Here is a 17,994-nt window from a genome sequence, read left to right as displayed (position 1 = left end):
GTGTGGTTTAGCTAAAATGGGTGCTTTTCACCAAAAGAATAAATTATTCCTATACTACTGTCTGAAAAGGGTGGATCTGGAGCCAATTTAGTGAGCATAAGTTACAATTGACTTTGGAAGTAATAACTTATGCTTTGAGCTTCCTTAGATGTATAGCCAAGGAGCTGTCTGACTGCATGTGTTTTTACACATCTTTCAGCTAAATTCGAAATCCAAGTGCAAAACTTAATGTGCAGAGATATCTTGGAGAATTGTGACCTTCCTGGAAAGACTTTGGGTCCATAAACCAGCCACAGGGTCTCCTGGTTTCATACACACACACACCCCCCACATATGGCACATTGGTAAATAGTAAGTGGAGTTTATTATATCTTAATTAATGAATCTTAGTATAATTTGCCCCAGTTTTGGCAAGCAAACTCTGCTGGAAAGCTGATTAGTGGAGGGAGCCAACTTAACTGAACACCCTCTCCAGAGATGTGACCAAAAATTGAAGTGTATATATTCATACATGTGAAAGGTAGACAAGCCTTAGGAAAGCAGAAGATGGGGATTGCACTCAGCTGGGGAATAGGAAGGCAAGGGGGGGAGCCTTTAAGGAGGTGGGGAGGAAGGTAATGGTGAAAAAGGAAAAAAAGTGTAGTAGAAAAACATCAAAGGGAAGATTAAAAGAATCATGAATTGGAGATACCGAGAATGTCCAAGGTCCAAGGAGGAACCAAGCTGGATACGCATCCTATGTTATCTGTTGATGCCAAGAAAAAAGATCTTAAGGCAAATCCTGAAGTTAAGGAGAGTATCTGCTGCTGAGTTTAGTGGCCTCTACGTCAAGCTAGTGGAAAGGACTAAATCAAGGAGATATATAAAGAGCAGGAATAATGGCAGATGCAGACAGTTCATTTCTTCCTACTGTTAAATTTGTGAGTTTCGCCTGGTGGGATGCTACCAGCAGTGATGATGAACATTACAAAGCTTGGCTGTATTTAGCCCACTCAGTCACTGCTTGGCCAGGCTCCTGTTGATTTCAGTGGGAGTTTGCATGACAACATACAAGTCCCTCCTCCCCAGAAATGGGAATTCCCCGCCAAAGCATTCTGTTCGATAGCTTAAGCAGGTGTATTGAATTGCTGACGTACTTTTAGTACACTAGTTAGCATCTCCGATGCGGCTAACTGAACAATTTCAATCTTGAATATAGGAAGCGAAGCACTTAGATTTGTGGGAAGAAGAGCTTTATTTCAGAGAGGTGCTGAAGTTTGTATGAAAATACATAACTTAAGGCACACACCTGAACAAAAATTACCCAGTGAGAACAAGAACCCTCTCTAAATGTGCTTTTAATGCGCTCATTTGAATGTGTTAAATATTATGTATGTTGCTGCACTTACTTTTCTTCTTACATAGACAGGCACGAGCCTTCCCTACATTGTACTTTGTCTAATTCATACCCATGCAAAACACGGACCAAGTAGGAGTAAATCGAGTTGGTTGCACCTTTTGGTTAGATCCGTGAATAACCACTCTGGATGTAAAGCAGCTGAAAACGAAGCTCTTTTTACCTAATATTTGCATGTCCGCTAACATAAAGGATCACACATTTCACACAGGTCCTACACAATAATAATTGCAGATGGAAAATGTCCCGTTACTCATGTAGCTGGTCATTTTTGTATGCAATTACCAGAATTGCATGCTCAGTTCCAGTAACCATGTGCACAAAAATAGCCTGCGAGAACCTGCTTAGGATTGTTAATAACATGGTCCAAAGTCTCAGTCTTTATTCCTGTGTTGTTTTATGCTGTTTTTGTAAGAGAACTGAGCTAGGAATGAGTTTGGTTGTTGACTATTTGAGCAAAAAGAGGCATACACCTACATGTACTGCTGGGGCTGCAGGACTGAAGAATTTCTGCATTGACCTGCATATGGTTTAAATACTGAACTTGGTATAACGAGCTCATGGGCCAGAAGAGATACTGCACCCAGTGACCAGCTGTAGTGCATGGTTCAAATAAGCAGCAAGCTGCTTCTGAAATTTTGCATTTAAAATGCAGGCATCTTGAACTAGCAGTGTCATAGTGAGGCGTAAGTCTTTGCCATAAGCAATTCAAAATCAGCCTGCAGTAGTTCAGAGAACACTTAATTGGCATTTCTCTTTTTTGCATATCACTGTTCTCATCAGTTCTAATACATGGGTTTTTCGGGCCTCTACAAACTTCTTTGCCTTAAAGGACTCATGAAGGAAATAATTAAAAAGTACACAGAGGAAAACTGTCTGAGCAGAAGGGGCAGAAATCCAAGGTGGTTTAGGGAGGTGCCCCAAACACTCTTTTGGATGATTATTAATTTTTTTCTTACTATTATTTTATGACGCTGTTTATGTTTAATTACTCATGTTTTCCTAACCTGTGTGACAGGCATAATTTGAAGAGCAATAGTAATGATCAAGCCGTGGAAGTGCCAGCTGCTGCCTACGTGCTCAAGCAAGCATAGAGCAGGCAGTGTCAGGAGACAGTGCTGTCTCTTGATTAGATCTGAACTTCTTTTTCATGTTGATGAAAATGATTCTGACTGTTATTATTTAAATATAAATTATGCCAAAAGATGCTATGAAAAGTCAGAGCTCTCTCAGTTCACTGCCTGTATGGAACAGTAAGCTCATGGGACTTTACTGCACTATATGCTGTTAAAATATATACTGGTTTAGTTTAAAAAGATACAATTGGTTTATTTGGGTCTTCTTAGTGTAAACTGACATACAGCCCATCTAGATTAACATGGGGGGGGGGGGTTATATCAGTGAACAATTTCAGTCTTTATATTTTCAAATCAAACCTCAGTACAACAGAAATAGCAGTTCTGCCATATACTGTGTGCTAGTGTATTGTGAAGCTCATTTAGAAGCTGTAGTATCATTATGCTTTGGGTTTTTCTGGTTACTAAAGCTTTTGGTTGTTTCATGCTTCAGCTGTGCTACTACAGTGAGACGTTGTGGGTAGCACTGTTGAACAGGTAGTAGTACATCATCAGAACGTGAAGTCTTTTCTGATACTTTTCTACTAGTAAGTGGAGGTTTAATTATTAATTTCTGGATACCTTGGCAAAAGTTTATAAAGTGTTGAGCAGCTTTTGAGATAAGTTTGAATGCTTTTACATTTCCTTTTTTTAAAAAAAAAAAATGCATGGGACAAAGCCCTTCTAAAAAGTTTTGATGAAATCTGATGTCTTTTGGAGTGAAAATTAAATCAGGGGAAAAGGAAATCATTCTACTGTAGGCTGCAGCATCAGTGCACTGCAGGGTCCTTCCTTGCAAATGACAGAGTGAATCCCTGCCTGAACAACAGAGACGTGAAATACATTTTTGTTTGTTCTGTACTGCCAACCTTTGCAGTCCTGTAATTAATATCATATTATCCTTTTGTTTTGTTTTGTTTTCAGAAAGCAGAAAGTTCTGGGATCCTGTGATTATACAAATCTCAACTTTTTTACATGTTAAGTTTTTGCTCTGATCTTTTATATGTAGAGAAAATCTTTGAACAGGTTAAAATTAAGTCTTTAGTGCACAGAATACAAACCAATAAACTCATGAGTTCTGTTACTCCCAAGTCAATAACAGGGGCCTGGAGGGGAAAAGTTGAGCAAGTGATGATATTTTTTTAATAATACTAGTGTGAGAACTTGATTTTTGTGTCAAAGAAGCAATAAAAGAAAATCCAGGGGCAGAAATAGAAGTGAAACTTTAGACAAAAAAGAAATATGTGGTTAAATAAGTCACCTGCTGCATCAAGGTGCTGTATGTCCACTCATCCTTGAAGCAGTTTTCTACTGAGGGGCTGCTCACTACACATCAATGGCAAGGACTTACTCAGGGCAAATGATGCCAGATGCACTGTGATGTGAATGCTTCGGCTGTTTTATCTGTAGTGAGCTATATATCAGAGGGAAGTGGTGGGATACAGCCTGGGTTCTCTCCTTGCTCCTCCCTCGCATTCCAAGGTGTTGGTCAAGTCCCTAAATCATCCTGCCTCCCAGCTTTGTAAAATGGCAGAGACAGTGCTTTCTTGCCATTGTAATGTCATTACTATTGCTTAATTATATAAAATCTGTATCTTTCTTCTCTGGTGGTCCTTCACAGTCATTGTAGCGCTGCTGTGAAGCAGTTCTATTTTGCCTAAATGGTATTAAATCTAGTTGAAGTCTTGCTCAGGTTACAAGTGGAATGAAGCTGCCAAGATGTTTATCTAGCTTTCTTCAGCTGCTTTTTAGACTCTCAGTAGATACATGACAGTTCTGTCATTCATGGCTTTATGTGTTCATACATATTGCCCATTGCATTGGAATACATTAAACAAAGTAAACCAAGCCATAAGGTTTATTGGTGACCTGCACTGGAAAAGAGATGCAAGCTGTAGATGAATTCTAACGGAATATTCCAGGAGGTGATATTTGACTTTGATGGATATTCAGAGAAAGGGCTGCCATTCCTGTGTTCATGCAATGTATGATGAGACCCATCCTTACCTGGCATCTCTGCCCTGCCAAAATGTGAATGAAAAATAGGATTGCTTGTCTGAGGAACAGCTCTGTCTTTCATATCGAAACTTGGCAATAGAGGATTCCTGTGTGAATGGTCTCAAGAGACACTTTCCTTGTAAAGGAATCAAGTGATGGATGAGGCATCTTGCATTTTAAACATTATGCAGGTGAAAGCATTGGAGGATTCTGAGCCCACGCCTACTGCTGTGTATATGTCTGAGTAGTTTGCTTGCTTTTTAATTCTGGAACTAAAGGAGGTTTGGTAAGTAGGGCAGGACCATTAGAAAATACTAGCTGTTTTCCTTCTGTAATGCTCTTTCATATTTGACTGCTGCAGGGTGAAATAATGAAGAATTTTTGGTAACAGATCAAAAATTCCTTTCTTGTTTAATTGAAAGTGTTTAAGAGAAGAAGGTCATTGAGAGGACAGATTTCAAGAAGTGGTATTTGCATTTGGTGATGCTTTGGAAAGAAACAGAGCATATTATGCACGCTTTTAAAGTATATATGGTGAACGCACTGCCAAATCTGTGGAATTTTATAGGCAGCTACTGTGAACAGTAATAGCAGTAAATGAATCTGCTTTTTACCCCTACTGAAACTGGCACTGTAAGCTTTAGAAGACCTTTTTGCTTTTTTAAAACTTATTTCGACATAGTTTCAGCCCTGTCAGCAAACCTCTGCTGTGTTAGTGGTAATATAAATTGTCTCCCAAGCCCTGCAATATTCTACACAAAATTCAGAACCAGAGTGAAAAGAAAGCTGGCACTTCTGTGATGTGATGGAGTACCACTGGAAAAGAAAAAGGACCAAGTCTGTGAGATACATAGAGAATACCTGGGAAAAAAATGGAAAAATATTCAAGTGAGAGGATCACTAGAACAGAAATGAGGAGAACAAAATTTCAGTGTGAGGTGATGTGTTTTGAGAGTGAAGGACAGATGGGGAAGTAAGGCCAGGTTTAAGATTATGTTTATGAGGAACAGAATGATGCTCAAAAGATAAACGGGAGGAGCTTGAGTGAAAAAGATTGGGAGAGACATTAAATTAGGAAAGAAAAATGTCTTACAATAAAAAGAGATAAATGGAATTTTACAGGAAAATAAAGTAGCCAAAACATGGGAAAGATTTAAACAACAAGGAAAGTGAGAGAAGGGGAAGGATGGAAGAGAACAAAATACTGATCTTTAAAAGAAAATAAAATAGTTGTATTAATTTTATTGATTTCTTGGAAGATTTTGTGGTGGGTTGGATGTCTGCTCTGAGAGAAAGTGAAAGATAGAATAGGAAAAACTACAGTGGGGGTTTTTTTCCGGGCTTTCCTGTGCAGGAAATGTAATAGGAAGTTATTTTAATTAACCAAGATCAGAGAACATGCAACAACAAACTAGCAAGAATGGTGTGGAAAATCCGGTTATTTTTCCAGTCAGACCAGAAGAACCTGTGGCCATTGACCAGCAGGAGCCTAAGGGTCAGGTTATTAAGCAGCAGGATCAGTGAACTGAATGGCTATTGGAATCTGTGCGTCTTTAAATACACACCAACCAATTTACATTACAAAAAAAATCTTGAATGCCATGTAGCTGATATTTGTAGCCATTCATTAATTGCTTTGCAGTCTGTTTTGTCTACCTGATCAACACAAAAAATGGACTTGTTTGATTTCATTTGCAAACGTGAAACCAATCAATTTTACGGAGATATGCTTCTTGCTGAGCAGTATTTTTCCATCAAGACAGTCAGGTTACACTGGCCAGCAAAAAATGATGATGCAGAAGAGCCAGAACAGTGAGAGCCTTGGACAGACAGAGGGGAGTGTCTTCTTTTGCAGTGTTTTGGAGGTTGTCAGGTGGAATGCACCCCTTGGTTCGGTGTAGCCATGATGCTGAGTGTGCTGGGAGGGCTTCATCCTTTCAAGAGCTGTGAGATGCTGTGGCAATACTCAGTCCACATCCCTGACACATTTGCAAGGGACGGTGAGACAAGAGAGCCGGGAGCACAGTGCCCTTATTTGAAGCAATAGCATGCTTTTCATCTAGAAAGGAAATATTCAGCTGGCTACCTTGCCTGGACTTACCAGTGACCAGTGTTTTATCTTAGCAGTCTTGGTTGAACACACATGCAGAATAGAAGTAAGTTTGTTTATGGGCAGGAAATGCATAAGCCTTTTAATGGATAAAGCGTGAGTTTGAAACATTAAATGTGACCTGCTTTGTTGTATGCCAGTACCTGCAAAGGGTTATTCTTTGTAGTGTCCTACTTGGACTCAAGCACTAAAGCTTTCATCAAAGTAGATCTGATTATTTTGCACATGGTTTTCCTGAAAGGATGTTATGATTTTCTAGATGTTTGGTGGCTGGTGATAAATTAGGCTTTTATGATGTCATGTGAAAGGCCACTGCTTGGACTTCCTTCTCTATCAGACACGCTGGAGAATACATTTGGGACGTACTCAGAATCAGAAATTATCCTACCTTGTTTTATTTTAACCCTTTTGTGGACCATTGCTTGCTTTGTAATTAGAGGTGTTCAGGCAAGGATAGCCTCACTTTTGCAGACAGGAGCCCCATGGTATCCCATCCTGAGTCCCCTCCATATACTGTGTTTGAAATGTTTTTTTTTTTCCTTGGGTAACAAAGCCTCAGCTCATGAGCTCCCTTTAAGCCTTTCACAGCTTAAATTCTTTCTGTATATTGTGTCTTGAAAAGGGTTTTCAAATCAGATGGGGGCTTTAGTGAGAAATTGGAATGCGGGGGTGGGGGAGAGGTGATGCGTCCCATAAATTAGGTCAGGTTTATGACCGTGTAGAGGGTGGCTGCTTCTAAAAAACGAGCCAGCAGTAAAAGGCAGTACATAACTGCTTAGTCCAGAGAAGTGGCAGCTCCCTTCTTCATCCCCCGTACTGCAGGGAGGGAGTATTTTACAACTGTTTTTCAAACAATGAGAAATGACTAGCCATCCTCCATGATAACTCTGTTGTACTAGTTAATCCATAGCAGGGAGGAAGACAGGAAAGGAGAAGTATCCATCCCCTCTCTGTCCTTTTCCCCCTCAGTCTTACCACAAGCCACAGGACAGAGGTTCGTGTATCAATATAACAGGTAAGGAAGGGAGCGTCATCTCTCCTGCCCAACCTGAGTCACAGACAAGCCTTCAGAGTAGTGAGATGTGCACTGAACACAGAGCAAAGACAGCCATTTCTGTTACAGGTGGTTAGAATTTTCCGATGACATGCTCTTTAGATGAAAAATGACATTCTGAGTAAATTAATATTTTTATTAGGGCAAATATAACAGCACACCCTTCCAAAAAAAAATTTAATATCATTCTGATGTTAACATAACAAATGCCTTCATTTTTTCAGAGATGTGAATATCCATAGAGGTAGTAAAATCACCAGAAGCAATGCATCCGGTACAAAATAAAGAATTAATCCTATGGAGTAGTAATACCCCACTAATCATAGACCTGCATTCATCAAATTGCTGCTTCATGCTCTGAAGGTAGATAGATAAATATCTATAGGTAGAGTAAAAGATCACTGTTGTAATGTTTATTGTTTTGTTGCTTATCATGTGGTATTTGACTATATTAACATTTCCAATATAAGTTGTTATAAATCAAGTATTTTTTAGTGGAAGAAGAGAAGAAACTAAGTAGCCTTGCAGCATGGATTTCTGGGGTTATCAGTTTTCCTATTCATCTTGACATGTCAGTCAGTGAAGACAGCTAACCCTAGGGGCCATATTCCGTTTCCAGTGAGAAATGCAGCCATTACTGCACAATAAACCCCACTGAAATCAAACAGCTTCACAGAGTGATTTCCTCATGTTTGCAGAAAATGTGAAGAGTAGGGAGCAATGAGAAAAATAATGAGTGGTTTAAAAAAAAATCGTGAGAATTGCATTTAATAATTTTAAAAAGTACCATGCCCTTGCCTAAATAATACATACCGTGTGGCAATAAACCCATGTGCGATGAAAACATGATTATCTTACTCTTCCCCTCCCCCAAATTGTTGTCAGAGTAGAGAACAGGCCGTGGTGAAGCAAGAAGCAAACACATTTATGAGTGAACAAAAGCAGACCTTGGAGGTACCAGTGAAAAGAGAAGGAACCTGTTGTTTTCCTATACTGCAGCTGATCTCCACCTGTATGAAAGAGGTTCATCCCTCCCAGGATCTTGGGTTTTAGTGATGTGAAGGTGACACAGGGGCATCCTCTTTACCATCTGGCCAGGGAGCCTGAAGAAATGTGCTTGCATACAACCTCCACAAAACCTCTGCTGCAAAGAGAAAATGCACAAATGCTTCCAACCCATGTGGTGCAAAATCCAGGTTATTCAGATACCTCTTTATGCACAGGTTAGCTTGAAGCACGCAAGGGTCGGCTCACACATCGTTTCCTATCAGCAGCCAGGCTACAGGGCAATGACCGCCAATAGGAGTGGTACCACCTTCAACCAGCATTGGCGAAGAGAAATTCTGTTTTGTTAGAAGAGTTGGAAAAGCTTAGTCTGGTTCATAATAACATATAGCATTTAAGTATTAGTTTGCATTTTAGCAAACGTGCTAAAGACCTTTAGCCGTAATGTGTGCGGTTGGATGACTAGGTATGCCATATCAGAAAGTAAGTGGTTATGTGTCCAGCGCTAACACCTGAACTACTATAATTATGGTCTGTACATGGCAAATGGAGTGGGTTTGATCTTTTTTCTCTCCTCTAGAAGTTCCCTGCTTTTTCAGCAGAGACACTCCTGTAAACTAGAAACGATCTCACCATTCAGAAGCCTCTTTGGTGTTTTGCAGAGCCGTGAGCTGAGGTTGCAATTACACTTGCATCCAAGCTGGGGAACGCCTTCCAGGTCTTCCCAGGAGCGCAGAATTGGGCCTCGGGGCAAACTGAGAGGGAGGGAAGCACCCGCCTCACCGCAGCCAGCTGCAGGAATTTTGCTGTTTGCAGCAGTGGGGCTTTCCCTGCTGCGGGGGGAACACCCTTCAGCCTGCCTCATGCGTGGGATCCTGAAAAGCACCCGTGGCCCAACTTGCTGCGGGATGCCCTGGCGCGGCGCTACGCCAGTTCCTCTGCGGGACGGCTCCTGATGAGCGAGCTCAGCTCCAGATCCAAAGAGAGTGAAATTCAGCACTGGCTTCAGGGATATCGGGCTGTAATTTGGGAGGAATTTTATCTGGCTCGAGGGACGGCACTGGCCAAGACGTTTTCTCAGGCTTCACTTGGCAAATGGACAGATCTGAGTAATGCTCAGCCCCACGAGGGGCTCTTGTGCCTGCAGCTCTGCTGGCGCTTGCACCGCGGCTGAGGTCTGCACGCGTTCTCCTCCCAGCGTCAATTAACCAGGGTACCACCTTCATCAAAGCGATTAGGGTCCGGCGACGAGGGTCCCGAGGTACCCTGGGCCGGCTCTCCCTGCTTCGCCGTTTTTATCTGCCGTGTCGGTGGGGCTGCCAGGGCCGGCGCTGAGTGAACCCATTTCCCCGGAGCGGAGCATTGTTCCCGGCCTCCGGCCGCCGCGTGGCCCCGCTGATGGACAATACCGCCCGTCCCCGACTTCCTGAGCAGACGAGACAGCTCGCTGTTTTCTTCGCGTCTCTTATCACCCCCTGATACTGGAAGAGAGGTCTGGCTTCAGCTTCGGCTCGGGCTGATAGGCAGCAGCGAAGTGGAAAAGGCACAGGAGAGGGAGGGGAAGAGGACGAGGAGGGAGAGAAGCTCCATTACTGTTATTATCGCCCTAATGTTTATTGCCGCTCCGAGTTCATTTGCCTTAACCCTTTGGAAGCTGCTCAAATTAAAGATTATCAAACCGATAAGATAAAGCCGCTGTTCTAACGCCCCTGGTTCCTGGCGGAAAAGCGAAGGCTGTGCTCAGGTTTTATTGATGGTGCAGCCTGCATTGACGCCTGGAGTACAGTGGAATCCCAAGATAAGACCTTACGCTAAGGATGCCCGGCACTCACAGCCTGCCGAGGTCCATCAGATGTGCAGGGGCTCAGTGCCACGCAGAATCTGCCCTTTCCTCGAGTCGTTCTTCCCCCTTCCCTTCCCCCTCGACATGGTTTTAGTAAAATGGAGCTTTCTGAACAGGGAAGGGATTTGCATAGGAAAACATGCTAGGGGAAAAAAACATTATGCCTCTTATTTTAAATGGCATTTAGTTATACGTGTGTTTCAGCCTATTGGTTGCTTTTGCCTTTTCCTGTGGTTCTTTGCAAACAATACTGTCTTTTTGCAAAAGACTGCTGACCCAAGAGTGGAAAGCAGTCTGTTCATGCTGCATTAAAACAAATTTAGATCAGGAACCAAATTCACTGGCATTCTTCTATTCCCTTGGTACTCTAACTGCTCCACAACTTTGCTTTTCTAAGAACAGTGGAAAGAAAAAATGAAAACTGTGCGACGACACATTACGGCTCCTCTTAAATTCCTGAAGATGTTTACTGTGTTCCTTGTTAGGCTTGGGCTTTGCTCATTGATATGTTTTATCTTCAATCTCCTCACATTTACGTGGAGATAGGAGTATCTTGCTTTATAATTACACTGGGTTTTTCCCTGTTACTATAGATATTATAACAAACAGTGCCCTTCGCAAAGAAATCAAGCCAGTGCTCTCTGCCTCATGGATTGCCAGAAGTACTTACAGAGCAGCGCGCAGCAGACGCAGGGCTTATTACGGTGACTCCTCCTGGGGTTTGTCCTGAGCTTAGCTGAACTGTGCATTGAATTTTGCACCAGCAAGGTGCACGTTTACAGGCTCTACAGCTCTGATTTAGTGAGATCTTACTACTTTTCTTAACAGTGTGCACAAGGAATAGCTTGGCTGAAGTCACAGAAACTGCTCTCCAGTGTCGCATCTGGGTTAAGACACAACGTCCCCAGGCCTGGTGGCAAATACAGGAGAACACTAGGGACTGGGGGATAAGGGCGGTGGTAGAAGAACTGCCTCGTGAGCGATGCATGCGGTCTCCTGCCTGTTTGCAACAAACACTCTAGCGAGGCTGTCCTCCGAGCAATGGGCTGCAGCAGATACCCATACGTGCTGTGGGGCTGACGTTACTACTGAGATGTGCTACGTGAACCCTCATTAAAAATTGCTATGAAAAATGCTCCAAAAAGTGCACAAAAGGGGAGACTATTTCATAAGATAAACTTTGATTTATACATTACTGAGATATAACTTTTTAGCAGGGCCTGTTGTGATAGGACAAGGAATAATGGTCTTAAACTAAAAGAGGGTAGATTCAGACTAGATACAAGTACTTTTTTACGATGAGTGTGAAACACTGGCACAGGTTGCCCAGAGAGGTGGTCGATGCCCCATCCCTGGAAACATTCAAGGTCAGGTTGGACGGGGCTTTGAGCAACCTGGTCTAGTTGAAGATGTCCCTGCTCATTGCAGGGGGGGTTGGACTAGATGACCTTTAAGAGTCCCTTCCAACCCAAACTATTCTGTGATTCTATGATATTGGTGAAAACAGAAAACTGCAAGCTAATGTTGTCTAATTAAGTAGCTATGTTTATTAATTTTTCTTTTAATGCGATAAGTTAAAGCTGAAAGGCGATGGTTTTAACAAGGAAATAAGGAAAATAAAACACAAGCAGGGTTTGCAGGAAACTTTGGCCCCTAGACTCTTGAAATCCTTCCTGACAAAACTTCTCGAGCAAAAGAGTACAAGACCAAACACGCAAGCCAGAGCCTCCACCGAGCTGGGTCTGTGCTCTTTGCTTATGGGAGCTCTGATGTAACAAATCATCTTCCAAGCGGTTGTGCTGATTGTGAACGTAACCCTGGCCGCTTTTCAGACACAGTAAAACTGTTGTGTGCTTAGATCAAGTCTGTTTATTTTTCGAGGTAAAGCCTCGTCTCTGCTGCAGCGAGCAGAGCTGGGCACAATTCCATCGCAGGTGTTTTACTGAGGACTTGATCTCAGTTTTATTCTGGTGTAAGAGAGAGCAAAAACTGGCACTCGGCGCTGGCTTCAGTGAAGGCACATTTTTAAAGGGAATCAGCTGAGCTGTAGTAATAAAGGAAGCCTTGGCCTTCTTTCAGGCCATGCTATCTCCTTTTTCTCACATTGTCTTGAGGCTTTAAATTTTCAGTTGAAGTTAATTGAATGAGACAGTGATACATTGCACAGTGAAACCAGATCAATCACTGCGCGAGTCAAAATAGGAGTTGCGATGACACTCAGAACAAGAGCTTGGGAAATGTGATATTTACATTAAAATATTTTACATTTTTGTCTCATGGTTTTAAAGCCAAATTTAAAAATGCCTTACTGCATTGCATAACGAATTTCTCTCTGCTTATCTGTATGTATTTTTGTGTGTGTGCGTTTGGACAATAAAGCTGAATAATCATAAAATCAGATTTAGTAATAATGGGTTATTTTCTACAGTTACACAGCCTCATTTACAGAAAAGGTAAAACAGAAAAACTCTCATCGGATAAACTCATTCTTTTCTCCGAGAGGCAGTCATATGACAGTAAGGTGCATATAAAGCCATAGGAGAGTTTACTCTCATATTAAGTGGCAACAGGGAATTTGACTGCTGTCTTTTCCATCCTCCTTCCCTTTAAATATTTACTTGGATGTTGTTTCCAGCTTTTAGCTTGCAGGTAAAACTTGTCATTACTATTCACTTATGTTAACTGTATTTGCATGGAAAGTAAGGGCTTGTTCCTCCCAAAATGGAAAACTAAGAGCAAAGACTTAATTTTATGTTCATGATCTGAGTACTGTAAAAACAGCAGAAAGCCTGTCAGTGTTTTCAGGTTTGCAGACTCTCAGCTCAGTATCTAAATCCTCAGGGTTTTCACGAAGTCAAAGGGCTTTGTTTTCCTGTCACTATGTAAAGCACAACACCACAGAAAAAGTTATCCTGCAGGAATACAAAACATGAAGTGGTATCATTTCATCAGGTGCCTTTCCATCAGGAATAGGGATACTGAGCAGTTTAAATTCAGCAGCAGCAGCTGGTTTTCTAGAACACCCACCCACCCCACCCCACCCCCAAAAATCCAGCTTTTCTCCAGTGGAACCTCACCTCCTCTTTCTTTGCTTTCTGATCTGGTTGTACCTCCAGAAAGTGAAGCCCTGACACTGAAAAATCAATACACTTTAATGATCGGCATGCCAGAGGGTTTTTTGGGTTGTAGGGGGGGGTTGTGTTGTGGGTTTTTTGTGGATTTTTTTTCCTTCTGGAAGCCTGACAGATGGATCTCTGGTTTCAGTGAAAGACTTAAATAATATAAACAAGCAGTCATTCTGTTCCAAGAGAAGCTTTTTTTAATATTCTTATTTTATTGTAATTACCTTATTGTTTTCATATTATGAGCTACTTGTAGAAAAATACAGGAAACATGACTGCAATACAATCCTTTAATCAGGAATAGCTTTGTTCCAGTCATCATTTCCATTCAGTGTTGAAACTTTGACTAATAAGAATACAATCAAACCTTGAATTTAGATGTAATATGGTGTTAACATTATGGTTTCATCTGATCTCTGTACCTAGTAACTTCTGTAAGATAACATTTTATTAAGTGCCTAGGAGACATTTTGCCCATAATGCTATTTCCAAGTGGATCTATCTACAAAGTAGTGTTCCTCAAAAGTACACAAACTTCTTCAGGAGAGCCATTTAAAATCTTTTAACCTAAGTCAGCTGGGGAATTTGTATTATCATATATATTAAATCTTTTTTTTTTTCCTCACAGATTATGCCATAATACCTTTACTGCATCATTGTTAAAGCATGTGAAGTTTTAAAGGAAAAATACAGGGTTTTTAATACTTAAATGGACACTAGTTGTTTGTGTTATCTCCATGTATAATCCAGCATTGCAAATAACTTCACTTCGACTGATTTGCAACCTCCCTCCAACCTTATTTTGGCCTATTCAGCAGCTGAGTGTTTATGTTTTTGAATGAAGGGCTGGAATTAGGTAAAGTATTTTTTTAGATAAACTGTTTTAACAAAACGCATTTGTCCAAGAAAGTTAAAAGACTGCTCCCAAGCTGTTCAAAAGCAGAATGCAGCTACATACAGCAGGCGATGGCAATTCATTCTGCTCTTACCGGTCCTTTTTTTTTAAATGAGAAGCCAGTATCCTAGATAAGGCTCGGTTTCAAAGGATGTTTTAGATATAAAGATTGTGGATGTAAGATTATTACTTACACAGCATTTATAAAAATGAAACTCTAAGTTTTATGATATGGCTTTTATGACTTAAAACTAGGTGGTATTAAAACACTTCCAGCTAATGGCTTGAATTAGGACTGAATAAAAGGTACCTGGTTTTATACTGAAATTATTATTTTAAGAAGGATTTCCTTGTTTCCAGGCACATATATACACATGTATATAATGTAAATTAAACCAAACTCCAGATAAAAGGTGTACCTCCATGAGCACATTAGGGTCTGATCCAAATTTTATCAAAGTTAGTGGGCACCTTTCCCATTTGAAACCAGATTTTGCAAGATTTTTTCCATATTCACACGACCCTCCAGGGGATGCCTCAAGTTGATGCGGTTTTGCATGACTTGGCCTCAAATGTCTGCTGCAGTTTCTAAAAGCCCATTATAGGGCTGCAGTAGGAAATCATTTAGTCTAATTTAAGGAAATCATGGCATTTTTTATTTTCATATCATTTTGTTCTGATCCGTCTGTTTACTCTTTTCTGAAGGCAGGCTGAAATGTTTTTAGCCTAAAGACTGAACTAGTAAAAACGCTGCCTGGAATAGTCTCAGCAGACGTGTTTGTTCCACATCCCCTTCTTCGGTGCAGTATTTCCTTTGGTGGATTTCCTCTGCTCCTGGAAGCGAGCTGTCTAGCTTTCTGGAGCACAATTATGAAGAAGAATTTCCTACATTTTACTGCACAGGATGAGGTGATTTTGGAAGTTAACATGACCTGAACCACACATGCACAAAAGATAGCATCTGAAAAATGTAGTGTGCGGGCAGTAGTTAAAAAAAGTACAGCCAGAAAATGCTCGTTAGCTCCACCGCTGGTCAGAGAGTGGAAGAGGGAGAAGAAAGGCAGTCCGTGCATTTTTCTGGACAGCCTGCTGTGTTACCACCATAAAGTCAAATGCAAGAGCAGAATTCAGCCTTAGCCTTGTTGTTCCGTAACAAAGTTGGGTTTGTTTGGTTTTCTTTAAGCCTAGACAGATATAATTTTAGTATTTACTGCAACAGAGAAACGAAGCTTGTGAGGACAGATGAGATATTTTATTAAATCGACACACAGTTGGAAACAGCTAGCTATTTAAACACAGTATTTGAATTTTAAAGGAAGATGCAGTCATTTTTTTCATTCAGTTAGAAATGCAGTTAAAAGAGCTGTTTTCTTTGTTTAATTTCGTTACGCTATTTTTGATGACTGGTTCTGGAATTGTTTTGGTGTGGTAGCATTTTTAAGAATACTTGAACAGTGAGGTGAATATGACCAAAGTCTTGGTTTCTGTAATGGTTTCGAGAGAATTTCTTTTCTTTTATGAGATATTAAGACTTTTCTCTCCATGTGGATGCTCAAAATACTATAGAAAAAAATATGTAGGAGTTCAAAAGCTGGATGTTTACTACTGTTGCATGTGGTTACCCATATTCATAACAGTCTTTCAGCATCATCTGTCTGTGATCACGTTTTTATTTGAAAGACACTAGTTGTCATGTTTGCTCTGTGATTTACATTATTTAAACAAATGGGGAAAAAAAGAATTTGAAACAGCTCATTCAATAGCATGACTAAGACATATGACAACTTCTCATAAAACGTTCACCATTATACGGCCGTAAGGCTGGAGTTCAAACCCCGCGCGCACACAAAAACAAAGAATAACTCTTTCGGCCTGAAATAGCCTGGTGAAAGGATGCTGCCTCCTGGTGATTTATAGGCATACGAGCTTCCACTAAAAAATTACATCTTAAAGAGAAATATTTTGTCCTCAGAAGAGTCCGACGGTGGCCCCGGCCACGCTCGGCTCGCAGGGAAGCACGAGCAACGGGGAGGCCATCGAGGTGGGGACGGTGGACGCTTCTCACAGCACCTCTCTCTTCTTTTCCGCAGGATTTTCTGCAAGGGGACTGTACCAAAGCCAGACAAAAGCTGAACTGGAAGCCGAGAGTCACGTTTGATGTGAGTGGCCTTTCTGGCGTGCTTTGTACCCAACAGGGAGGGGAAGGGAGGGGGAACCTCTGTGTGGGGTGACTCGGGCACATAGAGAAATCCCATTTTCGGTGACCCTGCCCGGGTTCTTGCTTTGAAGACAGCAGCCACCATGGCAGTGACGGGCACCCCTGGTGCACAGCACCGCACCGACACACACTCCGGGGCTGGGGCCAGGGCCGCGGTGGGAAGAGCCCAGCAAAGCCCCGTCCCCTCCTTGTCCTGCTGCGGGGGGCCGGGGGGGCTCGTCGTGCTCCAGGGCTCTCCCGACATGCTGCCCGTTCGTCCCCTGCGCTGGGGCCTTCATCTGCTTCTCTCCCTCCTTGCAGGAGCTTGTGAGGGAGATGGTGGATGCCGACGTGGAGCTCATGAAGAACAACCCCAACGCCTGAGCCCCGGCTGGGCCCGGCGGACGCCGCGGGACCCGTGCCGGGGGTGCGCCCCATGGCCAGCACTGCCATGAGCTGCTGGGGCCGGGGTGGGTGGCCACCCCTCCCCGGGATGGTTTTATTGCTGGCCTGCCTGTGCGTTAAAGCCTGGGTTTATTCCCCCCTCCACCCTCCACACCCTCCCGGTGCCTCTCACCCCACACATCATCCCAGGGTCAGCCCTGCCTGGGCTAACTCTGGCTTCTGCCATTAACTGGAGCTGGGTCACCTCCCCCCCCCCCACCCCATACTGTATCTGAAGTACTGATCGGCCAGCAAGCCCACTGATTTTGGTTTTTTAATTAAAACTCATCTTTCTATTGCCTAGGACCTCCAGCGCGTTTTTAGTACTTTCTCCCATTTGAAAAACAAAAGCGTCCCCTCTCCTCCAGCAAGAACAGCAGCAAACCTCTGGCACTAACGTGGGCTCGCCATCCCTCCGGCCCTTGCTCCACGGTTTCCCCTCTTCTGCCTTTCCTGAACACTCCTTGTTTTTCTTTCCTGCAGCCTTACCTCCACCCCAGCAGCCCGTTTCCACCACTTGAACTCTGTGAAAGTTTGGATAACTTGATATAACTTGCAGTGAAATCGCCTTTTGACCATGCCGAATTAATTCCTAATTGCTGGAATTGCTTTCAAACCGGTCAGGAGGGGCTTGTAAGCGTTTTTCAGATCTTCATTTCAGAGTGTGCGTGAGTCACAGAAAGCCTTTTCGTCCAGCACCTTCCAGATCTGGGGGTTTAGGGTGTTTTGGTTTTCAGGTGTTCCCCCCCCAGAATCAACCCATTCCCCTTCCATCCTCTTCCTGCTTACTATAATTAGACCTCGGACGGGAGCTT

At 42.4% G+C, this 17,994-nt stretch overlaps 1 protein-coding gene across 1 annotated transcript in view; it reads left to right on the top strand.

Annotated features, from left to right (window-relative positions):
* GMDS (GDP-mannose 4,6-dehydratase) overlaps positions 1 to 17,994 on the top strand; it is a 425,077-nt gene extending 407,083 nt beyond the window's left edge. The window contains exons 10-11 of the mRNA XM_075052276.1: positions 16,629 to 16,697; positions 17,057 to 17,994. Of these exons, the coding sequence (XP_074908377.1) occupies positions 16,629 to 16,697; positions 17,057 to 17,119 (132 nt within the window). The 3' untranslated portion in view covers positions 17,120 to 17,994. The remainder of the gene's footprint in view (positions 1 to 16,628; positions 16,698 to 17,056) is intronic.

The sequence above is a fragment of the Buteo buteo genome, chromosome 20, assembly GCF_964188355.1.
Source record: "Buteo buteo chromosome 20, bButBut1.hap1.1, whole genome shotgun sequence".
Taxonomy (NCBI): Eukaryota; Metazoa; Chordata; class Aves; order Accipitriformes; family Accipitridae; genus Buteo; species Buteo buteo.
The sequence above is the reverse complement of the archived record's forward strand: the minus strand, read 5'-3'. Positions and strand labels throughout refer to the sequence as shown.